The 21,864-nt window shown below is 43.2% G+C and overlaps 1 protein-coding gene across 3 annotated transcripts in view; it reads left to right on the top strand.

Annotated features, from left to right (window-relative positions):
- Nucleotides 1-21,864, top strand: part of EXD3 (exonuclease 3'-5' domain containing 3) — a 288,098-nt gene that overhangs the window by 120,255 nt on the left and 145,979 nt on the right. For all 3 annotated transcript variants that reach the window (XM_032200283.1, XM_032200282.1, XM_032200284.1), the window contains 6 exons: nt 11,095-11,261; nt 16,909-17,047; nt 17,446-17,659; nt 18,165-18,274; nt 19,354-19,549; nt 20,822-20,988. In XM_032200283.1, coding sequence (XP_032056174.1) covers nt 11,095-11,261; nt 16,909-17,047; nt 17,446-17,659; nt 18,165-18,274; nt 19,354-19,549; nt 20,822-20,988 — 993 coding nt within the window. The remainder of the gene's footprint in view (nt 1-11,094; nt 11,262-16,908; nt 17,048-17,445; nt 17,660-18,164; nt 18,275-19,353; nt 19,550-20,821; nt 20,989-21,864) is intronic.

Below are 21,864 nucleotides of genomic sequence, written 5' to 3' on the forward strand. Positions count from 1 at the left end.
ATACACTTAAATGTAAATACCTCAATGTACCTCCTACACGGCTTAGATAGGATTGTTTTCTGTGAGAGTTGGTGTGCCTAATAATAATTATGGTAGCTTTATTTATAATCCAGCCATTTCTGAATAAATAAATAGTAGTGAAGCACAAACATACTAATGAATTCTGGTGGAATTTGATGTTATGTACAAATCAGCTAAGAAGAACTGCCACTTTTTCCATACCATCTATCAAAATGTCAAAACCTAGAAAAAATCAGTCACAAATTTCTCAATGGAAAATGTGTTTGCTCAATAACATGGGAAGATTAACTCACATTTACTTAAGTAAGGATCTATAGGGCAAAGCTCTGGGAACTCAAAACAGAAGCTTATGGGAGCTGGTTGTCCATCTTCTGCTTCACTGAGGTGCTAGAAAGTAATTCTTCTGAAAGCTCAGGACCTCAGTCTTTAAAAGTTATGTCCAAATAGCTTTTATCTGCACACATATTAAGTACTAAAGATTGAAAAAAGGAAATAGAACAGACTGGGGGGGAGAAAAATCCTTAAAATGTTTCAGTGTGTCAGAGATGCTTTCTGACCTCAAAACCCCTGCAACCAGACATGGCTAGCTTGATTCTAAGCAGTATAATAACATTTCTGTCACTAGCATGCTTTCATTCAAAAGCACAGCTTCATCAGAAAGAGATATGGTATGCTATAAAAAAGAGGGTAATTGGCTTATGGCTGTGGTTTGGAAGGTCACTATTAGATTAAAGAGTAAGACCACCAGCAAGCTGTTAGACTTAACTGATGTACCCTGTTGGTATGTTTAATTCAAACAAATGGGAGAAGTATTGCTTTTATGAATAATATAGGAAGTAGTGTCATTCAAAAATTTATGGGAACATGTGAGGCAACCAGGGTCCTTAAAAAGCTACATCAGGAGTCTTATATAGTAGTTTCCAGGATACCTATTCCTGACTCCAAACTGCATCAACTTAGTATGCTACAACAAAAAATGAGACCAGTCTTACTCTTCTAGAACTTAAACAAATCCTCTTGTTCTTTTTGGTCTAAGACAAAGGAATGATATCGAGTGTGCTAACATTGGCCTCTCCAGCAGAAATAGGCAAAGAAGAGGATGGGGGCATTGAGCTTTCTGCTTCCTGTGTTAGCACAGGAAGAGAGGATGTATTCAGTGCCTTTTTGAAAGTGGGAGGCAAGTATGTCATCACCAAGGCTCTGCACATATTTTATTTGCGAGTGGGACATGACTCTTACTTGCAGTTCTTTGGCAGGGGACCTAGAAGTCTTGTCCTGTGGTAGTTTCTGCATGACTGGGGATGTGCAGATGAAAGGGGCTACATTTGCCCAGTTTTACTGAAGTTTTATACGTTGTACATTTTCACACGCATGCACAGATCCACTCTTATATTCTTATCCAGCCAAGCAGTATAACTATCCAGTCATGCAATAATCATCCCAGATTATTTTAAAAACCCTGTAATCGATCAGTACCTGTCTGAGTGCTTCCATGGATAGATACTGCATTCTAAAGGCCTGTGCAAATCAGCTGTCTCTCACAAAGATGCTTGGGCTATTTGCAATTGATAGTTTGGCTGTATTATACTTCTAGGTGAGATTAGTTCACCAGCTCCCTGCCAAGAAGGGAACCACATAAACAGAGGATTGTTTAAAAAGAAAAAAAGTTCCTCTCAACAGAGAAGTCATGTAAATGGGAAGAAACAGGAAACTAATCTTCTCTTGTTCGCTTTGAAAGAATGCATATCTCTGAGGAATGTTGTAATTATGGATTTAGGAAATCAGTTCAATTTGCCAGGGTGTGAATTTCAGAGTTCATTCAGGCAACCCTCTCAAGCATTTCTCTTTCAGAACAAAAAACACCAGGAGTTTAAATGTACCAAAAGAGATTAAAGGAGAGAAAAATCTACTGCTAAGCTTTTATTTTGGTAAAGATCCTGCAAAGGTACTTACTATTGCTTTGGCTGTGAGCCAGTTGAGGTTCGTGAATGGTAAAATAGAAATAAGTAGTAACCCATGTTTTTCCTGTGGGCATCTATTTTTCATAGACTAATGATGGGAAGAGTGAGTGCTCCTGAGCAAGTATTTCCATCATCAAGATTTTTGCTTGTTCACTTTGAAGACTTTCCTAAATAGAAACTGTCCCCTGCTGGGAATGTTGCATTAGCATGTTCTTAGAGAGAAAAGATTCAAAAACCAAGTTCCTAACTATTCTAAAGCAAGCCTGGGCTGGACCAGATTAGCTGAGCGAAATGAGGAAGAGGGCTAGGTGTGAATACAAGGCACAGTGAGGCTCAGGAGAATTAATGAAATAACCTACAGTGTGCATCATTGAGGTTTACAGCATGACCTGGAGAAAGGCTCTCTAAGGCTGGTCATAAGCCCTGATAAACCTGCTTAGAAACAGCAGAGCAGAGACTAAGAAATTTGATGTGAGGGAAGCTCAGGGCTGGGTTAAAAAAAAGCAAAGAAATTAGCTTCTTTCTTCTGTTCTTTGGCAACAAACCCTGGAGATTTTAAGTTAATTCCACTTCAGAGCTTACAGGCCTTTTAATTAAGGTAGTGATGGAGCTGACAACCTGGAGCTCTTTGATGACCAGTGTCTCATGTAGCTGTTTCCACAAGAAAAGTTGAGATCTGAGGGGAATTGCCAGGCATTAGCACCGTGTCCAGGCAGCATAACGATGCATCCTGGTATGGAAGGACCTCTACGGAAAGCTGTTAAAAAACATCCTGAGAGCCAGGACAAAATAATGGGAGATTCCAGCTTTGTTGTTTGGTTTCATGTCTTGGAATTTGACCCAAGCAGGGAGATTGGAGTAGGAAGAGAAGGAGAAAAGTTTCCGAGGCTCTTTCCCCACCTGCAAATCCTTCCTTCTGATAAGTCTGCATCGACCATATGGAGCTGACACAGGCTGGCCCCAAGCAGTAAATCTTCCTGCCCCACTGGGGACCAAAAGTACTGGAATTCCAAATTGTTTAGGAAGGAAGATGGAGTTTATGAATAGTCATTATGTATTGTGACTGGGTATGGGAACATATAATTGAGTGATCGGTTAGGTTAATTGGTATACTGGTTTAGCTTGTTAGGGTTAATATTAGGGCTTTTGAAAACAAATGGGAAGGCGTCATGGTGATTTCAGTTCCTGTGCATCCTGACAGACTGATTAAGTGTAATACTTAATCAGTTCGTGTAACAGCAGCGGAGGAGACACAGCGACAGTGGTTTTGTTCCTGCAGGCTCTTCCTCTTTACACATCTGCAGCTCTTGCAGTCCTGTAGTGAAGCAGTGCTTTAGTTCTCTGTTCTTGTCCCCACAACACTGTAGTTCCCTGGCAGCATTCAGCTGTCACTGAAGACCCTTGCTGTGCTTTTCTAGCTGGAGTGACGGATCTTGTAGTGCACGTGGATGTCATACACTGCTGCTAAGTTGGATTTTGGAATAGTTACATTTTGATAGTAATCCTTCAGGCAATCTCAGACTTCTGCTAAGTCGAAGTTTAACAGAGTGTTTTATTTTCCTAATGCAGGATTTCAAGCTTCAAGACACAAAATGAAGTAAAGTTGTGTTATGGTGACATTAGTAGAAAGTTTATGAAAGTGCTTGGCAAGTGTATATAAATCTTCTTAGGCTTGAGGGAGCAGAGAAATTTTGGGTCCTAAGATCAGGCTCAGTGAACTTAGTAGCAGTGTAGGTCACCTGATGTGCAGTATGTGGTGGCAGCCCTCGCTTTCTTTAACTGGAGAGCACAATTGGCCATTTGCCACAGTGACACCTTGTTTGTGTATGTGTGACAAAATGACAAAAGGCAGATAGATAAATGCTACTTCAAAATACACCGGGAAGATAAGGGTTGCCAGTTTGTCTTCAGTGCACTGTTATTAGTCTTAGACAAAGCATCTACTATGATAAGTAACATATTACTTTGTGCTCTGAAAGAGTTTGGCCAATTTCCCCATACTCATTCATTTTCAGTCTTGCCAAGTGCTGGAATCTTCCCAGAAAATATCTGCCATAATGGGATCTAGAGGTGTGAGAAAACTGGAAGCATATCAAAACTGTGTGGCTTATTTATTCAGAGCAAGTTCTTGGTCCTTTGCTAATCCTTGTGATGAATAATATTCAGCAGTTCTCGGGCCAGAGTTAGGTTAGAATTCAGAAGATGCCTCTGCAACAATAATGAAAATGGTTTTCTGGGAGAAGCACAGACCCTCAGGACAGCCTTCACGTTGAAGTAGATCACCAAGCTGAAGACAGAAGAAATTATATTTTTAAAAGCAAGTAAAATTACCTTAGTCTATTTGTTAAGGATTTATATTCATTTTGTTTTTTATGGATGCCTTGCAATTATTTTTCCCTCCAAATAAAGCTGACTTGAATAGGGTTAATTTGGCTCTATAGCTCATTAAAGGCATACATCTATGACATTCCCTGTACAAGTGGAAGGGAGAAAAAGTACTGCAGGAGAATGCACCTTAATTTGTGTATCCACATACCTGGATCTGTTGTGGGATGTGGTTGAGGAAAATGAGTTAATTTAAGCTAAAAAAAGATAAAAGTTCTGCTGTTCCCACAGTGAAAGTCACTAAAAGTGTCAGGCTACACCTACACTGCTAAACAAAAGAGGACCATGAACTGATCCTGGCCCCAAGACAAGTGTCACTGGTTGACTCATACCCACACAGCCTCCGGCTGCCTTCCCTCCTGGGAGATTTGTCTGAAATAGATGGTGACATGCATGGAAGGATGGATTCCTTTGCTAATGTCACTCTGCAAGCACAGCAGTAGTAGCTAATCAGACAGTAAAAGCAGATTTTTCAGGACAGCTTGTAAGAGGCTGCATTGATAAGCTGGTGTGGTTCACCAGCCTCACCGAGGATTCAGCCTCAGTGACACTCTTAAACATGTGTCATGTTGCTCTATCCTAAATCTCCCAGCATCCCAAAGCAGCTGGGGGATTGTGTGGCAGACCATTCACTTGGGCATGATGGGAGCACTGTTGTCCTAGAGTATTACCGCTTCAACATTAAACCTGGATTTCTGTCTGGGCTTAGGCTTTCTGTAGCCAAGAGTGATACCTGTGTTCTGGTTTGCTGCTGAAGCTAAAGCTGACAACATCTGTGTAATATTCAGAGCAATAAACTGTTGTATGGAGTGTTTTTTCATCTCTGAAGTAGACAGAATCGTGTGCCCTGTGAAATGGAGCTTATGCCAGCAGACTGTTATGCAGTTCTGAGTTGAGTGAAGTTTGCTGTGAAGTAGTGTTCAGTTGTCCAATGTTGCAGGGGGGTTTTGTTGTTGTTTTTGTTTTTTAAAGTCTAAACTTCGTGCTTAATATTTGTTGAAAATACTCTCTCTTCATCTCTGATTTTGAAAGCAGAGTCTGTTCTTCTGCTTCTGTAATATACTTTGTCTCATCTGTGGCAGCATGAGCAGTTTTTGGAGACATGATGATTTCATCTGGCGAAGATGAATGACTTCCCCCAGGGGCTGCCTGACAGAGGTTTGGAAAGAATCCCAATGCTGGATATGTATTTTGGATCTCTCTATAATACTGTTGAGCATGATCAGGACCATCCTGTATTCCGGGTAGACGAGATCTTGGGTGTTCTTAGCCTGGGAGGTGCTTGGAACTTGAAAGCAGCAGTTGCTGCAAGAAGCCACCTGTCTGTGTGAAGAGAAGCCTTGGTGCTTTGGAAGGCCCAGCAACACTAATCACAGAATCAGAGGCTAGGTAGAGTTTGAAGGAGCCTGTTGAGGTCTCTTGTCTGTCCTCCTGCTCAAAGCAGGGCAAACTTCAACGTTGGACAAGGTCTTGCAGGGCCCTGGTCCCACAGCCCCTCTAGACCCATTTCAGTGCCTTGGCACCCTCACTGTCACCTTTTTTTCCTTTATACATAGTTGCACTTTCTAAAAGGATTTGACTCTGCACTGGTGTGGCCTCACCTGGAGTACTGTGTGCAGTTCTGGGCACCACAGTATAAAAAGGACATGAAACTGTTGGAAAGTGTCCAGAGGAGGGCTACGAAGATGGTGAAAGGCCTGGAGGGGAAGACGTACGAAGAACGGCTGAGGTCACTGGGCCTGTTCAGCCTGGAGAAGAGGAGGCTGAGGGGAGACCTCATCACAGTCTACAACTTCCTCGTAAGGGGGTGTCGAGAGGCAGGAGACCTTTTCTCCATTAACACCAGTGACAGGACCCGCGGGAACGGGGTTAAGCTGAGGCAGGGGAAATTTAGGCTTGACGTCAGGAGGGGGCTCTTCACAGAGAGGGTGGTTGCACACTGGAACAGGCTCCCCAGGGAAGTGGTCACTGCACCAAGCCTGTCTGAATTTAAGAAGAGATTGGATTGTGCACTTAGTCACATGGTCTGAACTTTTGGGTAGACCTGTGCGGTGTCAAGAGTTGGACTTGATGATCCTTAAGGGTCCCTTCCAACTCAGGATATTCTATGATTCTATGATTCTATGATTCTATGACTCTGTCTTCTCTATGATGGGCCATGATACGAGAGAAAGGAATTTCCCCATACACCCCATACACCCCAGCTTAGCCTTCCCTAGGCTGAACAAGCCATGATCCCCCAATTCCTTCTTACACATCCCATGCTTCAGCCCACCAGCCATCTTACCAGCTCTTTGCTGAAGTCTCTCCTTTTTGTCCACACCTTGCTTACAATGGGGTGCCAAAACCAGGCCCCATGTCCAGAAGTGGTCTCCCAGGTGCTGGGCAGGGAATGATCGCTTTCCTCAGCCTGCAGCTGGGCATGCAGTTAGCCCAGGGAATTTGAGCAGACAAGCTGGACATGTGATATTGGCACCTGGACTTCTGAACAAGAAATTGTTTTGGTGAGGTTGTGAGAGCTGCAAAAAGAAGAACAGAGGTGGACACATCTCCTCGCATGGTGTTGTCCTAGCTGGCTGTCACAAGCTAACAGCTCTGTTTGGATGTCCCAGGAGCAATAAGCTCCTTGTGAGGAGCCCTGGTGCAGCCACAAGTTGGCTTTAAAGGTTGCTTTTGCCTTGATCCCTTCAAGTGATATCATAAGTTAGGCTCCTCTGCGTTGCCTTTCAGAAGAGCCAAGCTGTCTCTCCCAGTTGATTGCATGGGGAGACTGGGAAGTGGAGTCTCCTGATTCACAAAGCTGAAGTTAGGTAGTGTGAACATGCCCCAGGGAGCCACATTGCCAGAGCTTTGTTGAAAGAGAGAAGAAAGACCACTTCCCCGCCATTGATGTGGTAATGGCCTCCAGAACACTGAAGTGTGGCTCTGTCAATGACGCACTGATTGCTATCTGAAAGTCAGTCTTCTGGGATATGAATGGGAGCTATTTAGTTCATCTTCAGTTCATAAATTAGTGCATCTGAGTAGCCTGCACTGTGAGAGAGAGAACAGCTCAAGTGGTGAGAAAATCTGTCTTTCTCATGCTTCTGTCTTTTGTGCATTGGCCATGGGTGAGTGGCCTGCTGCTTTTACAAGAAACCCTGTTCAGAAGTGAGTGTGAGTAAAGCTGGCATCTTTTATCCGAGTGCCATCTATTTCAGATATCTGGAGGTCAGGATCCCCCTTCTCTTGTGGAATGGGCTGTGACCCAGCTCTGAGCTTGTGCTCCGGGTCCCTGCTCCGCGCCAACGTGTAAATCCTTTCCTTTAATGAGCTACTGATGTGGCATCTCTCCGTGTAGTAGAAACGATGCTAACTTCAAACTGGAAATCTCAATCACAAATAAAGTAACAATGAAAAAAACACAGTAGGATGTTCCAGGGTATCTTTAAAACAAAGGTGTCTGCACAGTACCTGCAACAATGCATGATTTTAGAAATGCTGGTGGTGTCCTCCATGGCTTACAGTGGTCTTGACCTCTTTATTTTTTTGCTGCTTTTGAAGTTGCTGGATCTAAAATATTCTACTTGACATTTTCTCTGCACTAACAGGACTTTTTTTGTTATTTCTGGAAGCACTTGAGAACAGGGGAAATTAGCCAAGACATTCAAATAGTCAGTGTTACTTGTGTGAATAGCTTCACTGCTCAGTAAAAGGTATTGGGAGAAAGTAGAGAATTATATCAGACAGATATGCAGCTTAACTCACACAGATAAAACTAATCTAGGGCTGGTAAGTGTGACTTCCAGAAAAGATGTTGGATATTTGAATCCAAAATTATTGATAACAATGGAAGAATTGCTGATGCTACATGTTAAAATCAGGACATTGCTAAGTTTACTCTGTACTGACTGTTATGAGCTCTGTAAAGCATTCAGCTGGGTAAGAACAGGATTTACGGGTAGGTAATCTGCAGGAGTCATTTTGGAAAGCTTTAATCATGGGTTATTGTTGGTGTCAGGAATTTTTGTGTGTGCCTATGGATTAAAGAACGTATGATATGTCTAGAATTCAGAGAAGGATGTAAACAAGACTCATGGTATAATCTTTTCTTGCTTGGAGGTGTCACTGATGTTGATCAGAACAACCATGCCAGTTTCCTCTTCCAAGTGTCCATATACAAAAAACAAAAGGCATGAAATGTCACCCCTAGTGAAACATTAGTCTCTGAATCTGTATCCACATCTTCTGGGGCCAAAGTTTCCACGTTCTTGCAGAACTGTTGTGGTGGAAGCCTTTCCCCTTTACAACAATGTTATTTTTTCAGAAAAAAAAAATAAAAATAAAAAATAAACACAGTCATTTTACATTTCAAAATGCAAGATGTAATATCTCTGGAGAGATTAACCCTCTTTACAGAGTTGTTTTTGTGGTTGAAAGAATAAATCTGTTACAATAAAAAAAAAAATGAAGAAAGAAAAAAAAATCTGTACCTCATTATTTCCAGAAATAAAGCTGACATAATGAGATTTATTAAGAATTGACTCTGGGTGAACTGAAGAGAGATCCAAACCCAAAGACTTTGTGTTGTAGAAAAAAAGGCAGAAAGACAATAGGATGGACACAGGGCAACCTAGAAGAGGGAATTGCTCTGTGATGTTAATAAGAAAATATGTTCTTTTAGGGAAGGACTCTGAGAAGTGGCTTGGCAAACTAGGCAGGAGGAGTTATTCAAACCCCTTTATGTCCTAGGTACTTGGCTGAGCTCAGTTGCATAAACAGAGATGTGAGAGATGCACAAAGTAGCTGGACTGGCATGGCCAGGAGAGGAGATGTGGGGGGAGGAAATGTAGAGGGCAAGAAGCTGCAGTGTGATAGCTGATCCTTTCCTTCTCTGCTCTGTCCCTGCGTTCCCTCTCCTGCTTCTCTTCTGTAGCTGAGCCCCTGGGTAGCTCCCACCCAGCCCCTGGGTCCCCATCCTGCTGACAGTGGCTCCTGGATGCATCACTAACCCCTTGGGAACAGCAGTGAAAATATCCCTCCACATATCCGTGAGAAGAAATGTGTTTTGGCAGTTGGCGAATTCACAGGGGTGCAGACTTAGTGCTGAGGCAGCAGTTTTTATGGGCAGGCTGGCTTCTTGTGTGCGCTACCTGGGATGCCAAATTTCTCTGTGGTTTTTCTTCCAAGTCTGTATTCCCTCCTGCACCTCTGTGGGTTTTTTGTTTGTTTGCTTTTATTTGTTTGTTTGTTTTGTTTTGTTTCCTTTTTACCTCCAGGCCATCAACAGGTTTGTTTCCTGATTTCTGTGAAGGGTGTCTGCTTTGAAGAAAACTTCTCACCTTTTAGTTACTGAAAGAATGTGAGGAATGAGGCCCAGTGGCCCCAGCATACCACCCAGCCTGCCAGCATTTGCACATGCGGTGGAGGAAGAGCAAGGTGCCTGCAGGCCCTGGGAACAGACTCTGACCCTGCAAGTGCTGCTTGATGGGGCAGCAAAGGAAGGATGGCAGTGGCGTGTGCACCTGAGAATTTAATTCCTGTGGCTTTTCACTATGCTAAAAAATACTTGTTGGTAGTGCTAGGAGCAATAGAGCCATATATCTACAGATCCAGATCTACCATGCAGAGTTTCAACTTGTTTTAGCAATTAAGTTTTCTTGACAGTAATAACTTCTAAGGCAGATCCACGAGTAAATCAGTCAACAGGACTGGCTAGAGAAATAAACTGCTGATCTGACTGCAATGGCTCTGGGACATTTGCAAGCACAGCTGGGTTGGCTGGGCAGGAGTGGGTTATTGCCACCTTTCTGTAGCTGACTGTTGGTGTCACTGTATTCATATTTCCTCTTAGAGCTGCTGTGCCACAGCACCCTAGAGAGTAAGAGGGTGAACAAGAAAAAAGCTTAGGTGGTTCTGACTGTTGCAGTGGAGAATATTATGGGCCTATTTGCCTGCCTATGCATGTAGTTGCTCCCTGGTGCCAGTGTGGGCAACATGCTTGATTCCACACTGGTTTAAACCACAGCCAGCAGTGAGTTCATGCTTGTGCCCCCAGGCTCTGAAATGTGCTGAGGCACATGCACACCATTCACTCCCACCAGACAGTATTTGGGAACAGGGAACATCTCCAAGTGTCTTCCCGTTTTGCAGGTGCATGTAACTCAAGCTCCTGCACTGACACAAGATCATGTATATCTTTATTGCAGAAGCATGAACATCAAGTTACAGCATCACTTCAGAGTCATGTGTGGGCACAGAAAGGAACTAAAACAGTACAAACCCTAGCCCCTTCCATAATTACCTGCCTAATCAGCTCAAAGACCTATACTCTGGTCAGTCACTAGTTCTGATTTTTCTTAATATAATCAATATCTCAGACCAACCAAATAACATGCTAGTCATCAGTCTGGCTAAATGACATTGTTTTACTCTTGTTTATCTATGCTGCACCTGTGGCCTTCAGTCTCATTCCCTGAACAAATGCAGTTTGGAGCAGCCTTGCTGCCAAGAAATCCAAAGACATCAGTGAGATCTCAGGGGTCAGATGTTCTTTTCATATCAGAAGGCAGAAGGAAGTGCAGCGCTTGCAGGGCTTGAGCAATGTCACTCCTATAGTGTAGGAATTCCTGCTCCTTTCTGCCCTGGTCCAGGACCACAGGGAGGATGCTGTATCTTTAAAGTGGGTGAGATATACCTGTGATGGAAATTGCACTGACGGTCTTCCTTCACCCCTAATTCCTTGCAGAGCACAGTTGGAGAGAATCAATGGCTTCAAGGGCACCTGATACAGTTGCTAATCAGTTACTGTGATTTGAACACAGCAGCAAGATGGGCACAACGCTGCAATATGCCCAAGGAGATACTACCTAATAGAGTGGCTGATGAGCTTCAAAAGCTTAAGATCCAAGAGAGGTAAATACTGTTTCATTCCCGTTCATCGTAGACTACTTATCATACAAAGACTGTGTATTTGCTTAAAATAATCTACCATAATTCTTCCTTCTGTGGTGGTTTTACTCAGGTGAGCGGCCAAGCTCCACCATAACCACTTTCACTCCCCCTCCTCAAAGGGAAAGGGGGAGAAAAATACAATGCAAAGGGTTCAAGGGTTGAGATAAGGATGGGGAGATCACTCAACAAGTATCGTGATGGGCAAAACAGACTCAGAGTAGGGGGATAGTAAGATTTATTGCCTATTACTAACAAGCTAGAGAAGTGAGAAAGAAAGGAAAGACACTAAAAATGTGTTCCCCCCATCCACCCTCTTTCACCTCCTCCTGAGCAGCTCAGGGGAATGGGGGAATGGGGGCTGTGGTCAGTCTATGGATCTTCGTCTCCGCCACTCATTTTCAGTCACTCTTGCCCCTCTGCTGTGAGGTCCCTCCCATGGGATGCAGTCCTTGCTGAACTGATCTGGTGTGGGCTTCCCACGGGTAGCAGCTCCTCAAGAACAGGTTCGTACCGCGGGGTCCATCCCTCAGGAGCAAACTGCTCCAATCTGGGTCCCCTACAGGCAGCAGCTCCTGCCAGGTCACCTGCTCCTGCGTGGGCTCCTCTCCACGGGCAACAGGTCCGGCCCGGAATCTGCTCCTTCAGGGGTCCTCCACAGCCCACAGCCTCCATCAGTGCAGGTCCACCTGCTCCACCGTGGTCTTCTCCACGGGCTGCAGCGTGGAACCCTGCTCCACCGTGGTACTCCATGGGCTGCAGGGGGACATCCTGCTTCACCATGGGCCTCACCACAGGCCACAGGGGACTTCTGCTCCGGCGCCTGGAGCACCTCTCCCCCTCCATCTTCACTGACCTTGGTGCCTGTAAGGCTGTTTCTCACTCCTCTCACTCTCCCAGCTGCTGTGTGGCAGCATTGTTTTGTTTTGTTTTGTTTTGTTTACTTTCTTATATACATGTATGCTCTCACAGAGGTGCAAACAACATCGCTTACTGGCTTGGCTCTGGTCAGCAGTGGGGCCCTTCCCTAACATGGGGCAGCTTCTAGATTCTTCTCACAGAAGCTACCCTATGGCCCCCCGCTACCAAAACCTTGCCACATAAACCCATTATACCTTCGTGAGATAATTTTGCAAAAACTTTCTCCATTTACTGAGATCATGTCTTGGTGATGAAAATGCTGCATTTGCTTTTCATAAGCCTGGAAATGTCTGGAAAGATGCATTTTAAACTCACTCATGAGTATTTAAAAGCTGAGATGCTGTGGACAGGTCTTCAGACTCCCTCTGCCAGATCACTAGTGAAAATGAAGTGATGCAGGTAGGATCTGAACATGCATTTATTTTATTGAGTTCATTACATGTCTGTGTAAGTTGTCCATATACTCTACATCCCCCATGTACTTTAATGTGGTTTAATGCCTTTTGGGAGACTTGTGGGCAACAAAATAAAGTTCCTCAAAAATTCTTAATCATGTCTGTTTTCTTCCTCCTTTGACAGCTCTTAAGGCAGTCTGTATTTTTTGCTTCATCCAAAGCTCTCAGAAGTAATGGGGATTTTTGACACTTGGGATCAGATCCTAGAAGAGTTGTGTTAACTGAATTTGGGATAAAACTAGACTCCCAGGCACAAATTTACCAAGTGAGGTTATAAGCCTTTAGCCCCCTAATTATTTGCCATCCCTTTTCCTTCCTCTAGTGCAATCCCAGTAATGCAGTACCATGTTTCCTCTTCTGCTTTGGGACCCCTGTGTTGTATGCATCACATTAGCCTGCAGCAGCCACATTTCCTCTCCTAACTTCACTCCGTTGCGTGACCTGATAGGGGAGTGCAAAGGCAGAGCTACAAAAAAGAACCCTTATATTAAGATGGGTTCTTACAACTCCTTGATTTCAAGTGCAGAGAACTGGGCAAACAGCCCCAGCCAAGGCTCTCTGTGAACCTGCTGGTGCAGGAGGAGCAAAGGGGTAGGATGAAGGGTCTGCAGAGGGAAAAGGTCAGCCAGGTTCAACGCTGAGTGCAGCCAAAGCTGTAGGAAGTTGAGAAGAGGCTCAAAATTTAAGAAGGCCAAATATAGCCAATTTAAGGATTAGAAACTGTCTGATCCCTACAGTGCGCTAAAAGTGGAGGAGTACCAGAGCTTTGTAGTTCTGATTCTGGGTATTCTGTGCTGTGTCTGGGAGATAGCAACCCCAAATCATCCTCTTCGTGCAGCAGTGTCCCAGACAGTTGCTTAGCTATACTGTGTAGAGGAAGAATGGCTGCATTTGGATAAATGATGCATTACAAATAATTTGCTGAGTCCTCAGTTGCTCACCTTTTGTTCACAAGTGACGGTGTTTCTGCCATGCTTTAGTGAGTCTGTCCACAAGCTTTTGTTAAAGCAACTTATTAAGAGATTGCCTTATTTGGGACCCTTTTTATAAATTTTTTTTTTTTTTTTTTTTTTTTTTTTCCCTGCAAAAAGTCCTGCACATGTGCAGGCTACTGCCAAGTCTTGAGGAACTGCGGAGATTGCAGGTGATGCTGCATTATGGTCCTCTCAGGGTCTCACCCAGGACTGCACAGGATATCTGGAACCTCAGTCTGGTCCCATAAACACAGAGTCTGGTAGCCTCTGTGCCCATGTGTTTTCATGAACCGAACTCCTGCAAAACTGCAGGCTACCACAGTCCTTGGGTTCACAGGCATTTTGGAGACCTGTTGCAAACAAGCAGCATTTTCTCCACTCATTTAAGAACAGGAATTCATCTAATTGCAGAAAATTCATCTGCAGGATTCTCTGCATAGAAGAGGACCAATCCCTGAATACTTGATGCAAATACAAGAGATCTGTGGGCTGTCTGGTTTCAGTGCAGCATAGCTCAAAGCTTTGCTGACATTTGAAATGACATGAAAAGTTTGGAACCAGTAATACAAAGCAATAAGTTCATATATGGGTCTGAACTTTTCGGTGCGTATAATGGGAATCTGAATCTGACTTGATACGAATTGTGGTCCAGTTGTTGGTGATATCACTCATTGCCTGTTTGGGGAGGATTAAAGCCAGCAGAAAGCTGACGACCCCTGCTCCTCTGGTAGCAAGTTGGAAGCTTGCAACTTGCAAAAAGCAACTCTGCAAAAAGCAGAGGCAGAGTCTGCATGCCCTTGCTCTTTTACTACCCCACATAGTCTGGGGCTTTCAGATGTTTCTGCAGAACATGCAGCTGCATTCTGATGACATGAGTGCTTCCTTTTACTGTGTGTTCTTAGTGGAAAACTTTCCTTCTGGTATCATGTGTCAGAATTATGAACTCCATTCAACAGTCACTGGATGTTTGGTTAATGCTGACCTTTCACTAAGGAGACCATTTTGAGCAAGCCTGAGACTGGGCAAGGTTATACCTGCTCTAACAAGTTTATCATCAGGTCTATTGTAAACAGCACCACAGTAAATTTCCATCTCCTAGAGGAGGCAATTCTGGAAAAAAAGGAAAAAAAAAAAAAAAAGAAAAAAAAGGATCTTTTCTTAACTAAAAATCATATATTTGGAGTATAGATTGGATTTAATTGAATTATGAGTAATTCAGTGAGTACCTACTTCTTAATACTAATATTTGGGGAGGATATCACAGATAGCCTTAAACAGTTCATGACTGGGGATCTGATCTTTCTCCCACTGCAGATCTGCACTGGTTCATGTTCAAGTTGCATGTAATCTTGGGAAATATGACACATGTATTTACCCTCTAACACTGACTGCAAAGGCTCACTTCTCCAGACAATACATGGCTTTCTTGGAGCACAGGAAACTCTTGTCTGTCTAGGACCTGCTTCTGCGTAGCTCTGATGCATCAGTGGATCTGCTTCCTCCTCCCTCCTCAATCTGTACCAGCTACCTGTTAGGAGCCAGGAGGTTTTTGCATGAGGTGTAATCCCTCAAAACACAAAGAGGTGGTTAACAAGAGTGTGATCTAACCACAGACTGCATCTAGGGAGATAAAAACCAAAGAAGTTAGGAATCTCACTACATGTCTCTGCTCCAGGAAGCCTGTATCATGCCCAGGTGGAGTGAAGGCACACAGATTAGGATGTGCTGTGCCATTCATGATGAGTTCTGGCAGACAAGCAAAGCCTTTTGTTGTCCCAGTTTACTCATCCGGTCATGATACCTACTGCAGTAGCTGCTATAAAATCAATGGAGCCACAGAATCTAATAAAACAATCTTTCTGCTATATTATTTGTTGAGCTAACAAAGCAGCAGGTTTCTGGAGAGGGTGTTCATAGTGTAGAGAACAAGGTGGTACCAGCATATAAATGACATCATCTCTGTCACTGCTCACACCACACGCTGCTCCTGAACTCCACAGACAAGAATATTCCCGGAGACCTGAGACTGCACACCTTCATTAAATATTTTACACAAATATTGACTTCCGCATGCACACAAACCCATGGAAAAGAGTGTTTGTACAGTGAAAGCTGCTCTGCTACAAAATTAGTCACACAGTCCCCTAAACATAAGTTTAGTAAATATTTTCTCAAATAATAAACCATTTCAGGTCTCTATGGGAAAGAGGGTGTCCAAAACTTTGTGATATGTCTAAAGTAGCTGGATATTTTTATTATTTTCTTTCCTCTGATTGCATCATCTGGATGAGACACCACAGCAATATGCTGACCTTCCAGTTACAAGGCCATTTCAAGAGACTCTGCTGCATTTTGTAAAGAAAATGTGCTGTGTAAGATCCTGTTGTAGGAAATCAGTTAGCTCATTCTGCTGGCATCTTCCCAACAATTCCAGTGTGTTAAATACAGAGATACTAATTTCTTTGCATGGTACCATCTGAAACCCAAGTGGAGGGAGTAGCATAGGCCAGGCACATGGTCTGTGGGGTCAGCTGGCAATGTAGTGCTGGCTGTGCAGTATAGGGCAAACGTTCTTGTACAGAGTATGCAAACATTTTACAAGGAAGGTGGTAGAGAAGAAGAAGGTGCAACAGGCAGTACATGAAGTCTTCCCAAGCCATTGCATTATCGATGATGAGAGAGACTCTCCTGGCTGGAAGTAATCTTAGTGTGAAGCAGTCCAAGGTTCTCTTTCTGAGCCAGTTTATGTTGGGAGGAAGTGTGAAGCTCCTGTTTGGACACAATGCTGGTCAGAGATGACTTCTCTGTTATGTATTACACCGTGGGAACTAGCAGACTTCCATGTTAACCTCCAGGGCAAAAAGCAGTAAATCTAAAATGTGTTATCTCTGAATGTGGAAACAGCTGCCCAACTTTGTCATCCAAATTTCATCAATTCTGGGAAAGAGGGATGAGCATTGAGGACAGGGACCGGGACTCCGACACAAGTGTTTTGGTTTGACTTTTCTTTGCTGTGGATACAATGCATTAGTGTGGTGAGGTCTCAGACACAGTGCCATTTCTGTGACCATTTATAGGAATAAAAAGAGAAGATGAGTCAGGATGCTTTGCAGTGATTACAGGTAAAATGAGCAAAGAGAAAGAGGTAGCATGGGGTCCAGGTTGAAATCAGGGGCTTAAGACTTCATGACCCAAAGTTCCTCCAAACCAGGATTTCCCCTCGTTGCATTGTTTAAAGTTATTGCATCTACTTCTGTGCAGTGTAGAAGAGGCCACAAAAGCAGAGAATTATGAAGAGATCAACAAGAAGGATTATTACCAGCTTCCTATTCCACGTGCAAATATTCATTTCCTGCAAAAGTGGGAAGAGATGCTGCAGTGCTGGGAAAAGGTGCTGCAGGTGAGTGTAACTCTGGTATCTGCAAGATCAAGGAACAGAAACTCCATAACAGGCTGGTACATGGGATTGTATGTGGGTCACTGCCATCAAATATCTCCCTCCAGAAGTCACTGCCATCAAATATCTCCCTCCAGAAGTCAAGGACTGCAGTGAGGCCTTAAGGCTTGTCTGACTGGGGAATGTGTTGGGAATTGCTGTAGCAGGGAAGCCCCAAGGGGATAACTCAAGTGTGCTGTGAAAGTCACTTGAGACTGTTGTAGTGTGCACACCAGCAAAGGGATGCAGTTGTTGAAAAGGAAACACTTGTATTCTGGATACTGACTGTTGCTCAAGCTGGTCCCAGCTATGTTTAAGTAAGGACAGTCTGCAAATGCAGGAAGTTTTTGTCTCTGTTGCAGCCTGGACAGATTGTTGCTATTGACATGGAGTGGAGGCCTTCGTTCGGCATGGTTGGGAAGCCCCGTGTCTCCCTCCTTCAAATCGCTGTGAAGGATGAGGTGTTCCTGCTTGATTTGCCACAGCTCCTTGAACAAGCTGAGATGGAGGGTGAGAAGGAGAAGCTTCCCCATTTTATCCAGATGCTCTACTCAGATGCAGCCATCACTAAACTAGGTAACATGCTTCTCTTCTCCCCTGCCTTGGGTCTTTAATCAGTCCTTCTACAATCAGTCCTTCTGGACACCAGTGTTCTCCAACTTACCATACAATAGTTCACCTGGTCTTACATGGTTTTCAATTCTGTGAAGAGGCTTTTTGGCAGGAGTTCAAGGACAAATTCATAGTTCTCTCTTTCAAGTTCTTAGAAGCTAAAAGCTTCTTGTTCTGTTCACCTTTCACTGATCTAGCAGTTTTTAACAAAATTGAGTTTAAACTCATCATTTTTCATCTACCTTTTCTTCTCTCCAAGTCTTGATCTGCAAGGGTATCTCTTCAGAACAGGAGAGATGGGAGTCTGCATTGTTCCCTATCAGAACAGTCTTTCCACCAAAGTTTACACATACATTACAAGCATTTTAACTCCAAAATAGGAAAAAAAAAAAAAAAAAAAAAAAAAAGCTGCAGTGCATTAGCCATGATTTGAGTTTTTCTAACTGTGTGGTATTTTTTTTCTCTCCAGGTTATGGGATGTCTGGAGACCTTAGCAGTCTTGCAGCCACGTGCTTTGCTTTGAAAGGCATGGATAAGCAATCACAAGGTGTAGTGGACCTACTCACAGTAGACAAACAAGTAAGGGTGAACACGTGAAGATATGGAACAATATGCCTCCTGCTTGTGTGCCGGTAGATAACTGTCATGATTTCACAGCATTGTACTTTCGTATCCTGTATTGGCAAGGAGATGGCTAAGAGAGTGAATAGGCCCTTTCCTCTTCTGGCTTTGAGGGTAATCTGATTTTGTAACAAAAGACAGAAGCATTTACTTTTCATCAACTGAGTGCTTGATATGCTAATAATCTTTTCATAGCCTTCATACAAGTTATGAAAATGTAATCAAAATGGAGATACAGCTCTGTTCAGTTATGAAGAAGTTCCTGAGCACAAGGCATACTTGAACTTGATGTGAATAAATTCTTGTACAAACACTGATATTCCAACAATATGTTGAAGCAGATATGAAGCTCATGATTTGTAGAAAACTCATCACATTTCAGAAGGGCTGCAGGTTAAGCACAGGAATTTCTGTTCATCTGAGATACAGATGTCTATGGCCTAACACACACTATTTTTTTAGCATTCTGCAGAAATGTTAAGGACAACCATTTTAATGGCTGTGGACTGGGGAGTATCCAGATCTTTGGGATTGATAGCTTAATCAGGGAAGTGCAGTGGTGTCTGAAGTACCTGCCAACAACTGTTACCTCAGTTTTATCTGAGAAATGGCAACTTCAGAAAGGCTGTTGCCCACTGTGTTGCAGGAATACCTTTTCTCTGGATCCAGGAGGAGAAAGGTGTTGCACTTATATTAAGTTGATGTTCAACAGCCTTCAGTGTGGTTGAGCACCCTGAAAATATTGAAGTCACAATCACAGCCCCACTGCTATGATGCAATGTTGTCAGTCTGTACTATTTCTTTTTCCTTTGTGGCTATGAAGCAGATTTCTTTCCAGCAAGTGTGTTTGTTAAGCAAATAGTCGGACACCTTATACATATAATGTCATCCCAGCCCTTGTCTGAGACAATGGAATTCGATATGCCAGGCAAGATATAAAAATGATAGAGTTGCTGTGTGGCCCCACCCACCAAAACAGGAGGTGTTGTAGAATTTGTTTTATAACCATGTGTTTTATATCCTTCTTTTTCCATCAGCTTCAGAAGGCCTCCATTGACTGGAAGAAGGGCAGCCGGAAGGTTGAGCAGAGCTATGAGGATAAAGGGATCAGGCAGCCAGAGAAAGGGCTCAGCCTCTTGGTACAACATGTACTGGGAAAACCTCTAGATAAAACAGAGCAGCTGTCTAACTGGGAGAAACGGCCGCTGCGGGAGGAACAGATCATATATGCAGGTCTGGTCACTGACTCTGTCACAAGGTGCTACATTTGTCCATTAGACGACATGTTTGTCTGTTGTCTGTCACCAGAAAAATTGTTTTAAGTAGCAAATGAAGAAAAATGGCTCAGCGGATTAATTCCTGTTCAGAGAAGCCAGCACATGGTATATTTGTCCTTTTGCAGACATAGCTTTAATGGTTGAAGTTTAATCTGTCCAGTGATTCATTATTTCATGAAAGAATTCCTGTGCTTTGCAGATTTTGTCTGATGAAACATCTCAGTGGATACTCCTCTCAGTAAACGAAAGGAAGAAAGTCCATTTCCTTCTGCCTCATTTCACAGCATTTCTGGGCAACAAGTGCTGTGTTTATTTGTCATAGTGAAGTGCTCGTTAGAGCAATGTTAAAAATGGGTAGACATGGTGTCAAAGAGTGTAGCACCGAATCGGTATGGTGGAGGCAACAGTGGTTTTTACTGCTGATTACCCCAGAGTCAGAAGTCTGAGTCTAAATCTTTTCCTGAGGCATCAAAGGACAGCCTACTGAAGCAAACCAGCCCTTTGTTAAATTCAGCTATCCTTGAAGTTGACACAGTTCCCACAAAAGTTAATCACCAAGGCTTGTAACTTAACTGGCTTAACTGGCTTGGAGACTTAGTTCCCGTTGCAATGAACAGAGGCTGGATGGTAGTGCGTGTGGGCAGGTGATTGCAAACAACTCAGTTATTACTTTTTAAGATATTGCATCTAATGGGAATTTACCTTCCCATACCTAAGATGCAGTAATAAACCATGGACAAGCCGCTGCTCAGTAACAATGGAGAGTGAAATGGGTTGGCTGAAGTTATCTTACCTGATGGTTTAAACAGACACACTAAAATTTGCATAACGTTACAGTAAGAAACAACAGAGGGCCTATCAGTTTTGGGCTCCTTTGCCTTGACTCTTTTTGATTGTGTGTTAGGTTATGATGGTCACTGAATCAATAAAAGAGTACAGGGTACAACAAAGCCAGGTTGGATGAGGCTTCGAGTAACCTGATCTAGGGGGAGGTGTCCCTACCCATGGCAGGGTGGTTGGAATTAGATGAGTTTTAAGGTCCTTTCCAACCCAAATTCTATGATTCTATTACACTAATGAGATGGAGCTTCACAGGCTGTGTGCATTCGGTGGCATTTACAAAGATGCTGGCTTTTCTTTGCATCAGGAAAGCTTCTTTTTGGCTTTTGAATGAATCCAGCTGATGCTTATATTCTGTTTTTTTGGTGTTTTTTTTTTTTTTTTTCAGCTTCAGATGCATACTGCTTGCTGGAGATCTACGAGAAACTGTGTAAGGATCCAGCAAGCTTTGGTCTGAATTCAGACCTAACTAAGAGTCTGGTGGGAAAACCAACCATAAAAGCCAGGGCAAAAAAGCAGCTGAATAAACAAGAGGTACCGTCACCTTGTGGACAGGTTTGTAAACATCTTCAAAGAGCTGCATGTTGCTCAAGACCCCTGCAAATCATACGTTACCTTGTCTCTCAGTCATACTATTAGCTATGCCTGGCATGCCTGTGTGTAGTCTGTTCTCAGGGCTATTGCAGCAAACATCTTTCTTGCTCCTCCCCTTCACTGCTAAAATGTATTTCCTCCTTTGTGTGCCTTAGTTCAGGTTTCCCTTCAATTTTAGGTTTAGGTCTTTGCAAAATGTTGGTATAGATCTGTGTGGCAGAATCTAGCTAACATTGCTAGTAGAAATGCTCCTGCATTTCCTCATTAGTGTGGGTTTGAATTCTGTGGCCTAAGTGGTGCATTAATCAGGTTTAAGCTCCGACTTCCTTACTTTTGCTTTTAACTGACCTTCTACATTATGATTTCACAATGTATATGCCTCCTTTATTGTGCCTGCAGTAAAAGTCTGCAAAGTCAAAAACAATCAATCAAAAAAGTCTTCCTTCTGATAGTTTGTATCTGGCACCCAGTCCACCACCACATAAACTGTGACTAGCATACCCTTGCAATATATGTTGTGGTAGAGCCTTAAAACTCAGCTGGCAACTTGGAGCTATGTGACCTCTTCAATATTTTGGAATGTGACTGGACCTTCTCTCTTAGTAATAAAGACTTTTAAAATGCAGCTATCTAGTTGTTTATGCACCTATTAAAACATCAACAGAAGACAAGTTTTGTTTATTAACTGATGAGACTCCCTATGGCTGCATATCCTTCCAAGCAGTCCCAAATGTGACTTTATCTCTTGAAGTCAGTACTACCTTCCATGCTTGGACTGAGATACTCTCACATACAGCTACCAGGATCCTCCTTATCAAGCATGTGTGAATGTACTCT

This window comes from Aythya fuligula, chromosome 19 (genome assembly GCF_009819795.1).
Source record: "Aythya fuligula isolate bAytFul2 chromosome 19, bAytFul2.pri, whole genome shotgun sequence".
In the NCBI taxonomy this organism is placed as follows: domain Eukaryota; kingdom Metazoa; phylum Chordata; class Aves; order Anseriformes; family Anatidae; genus Aythya; species Aythya fuligula.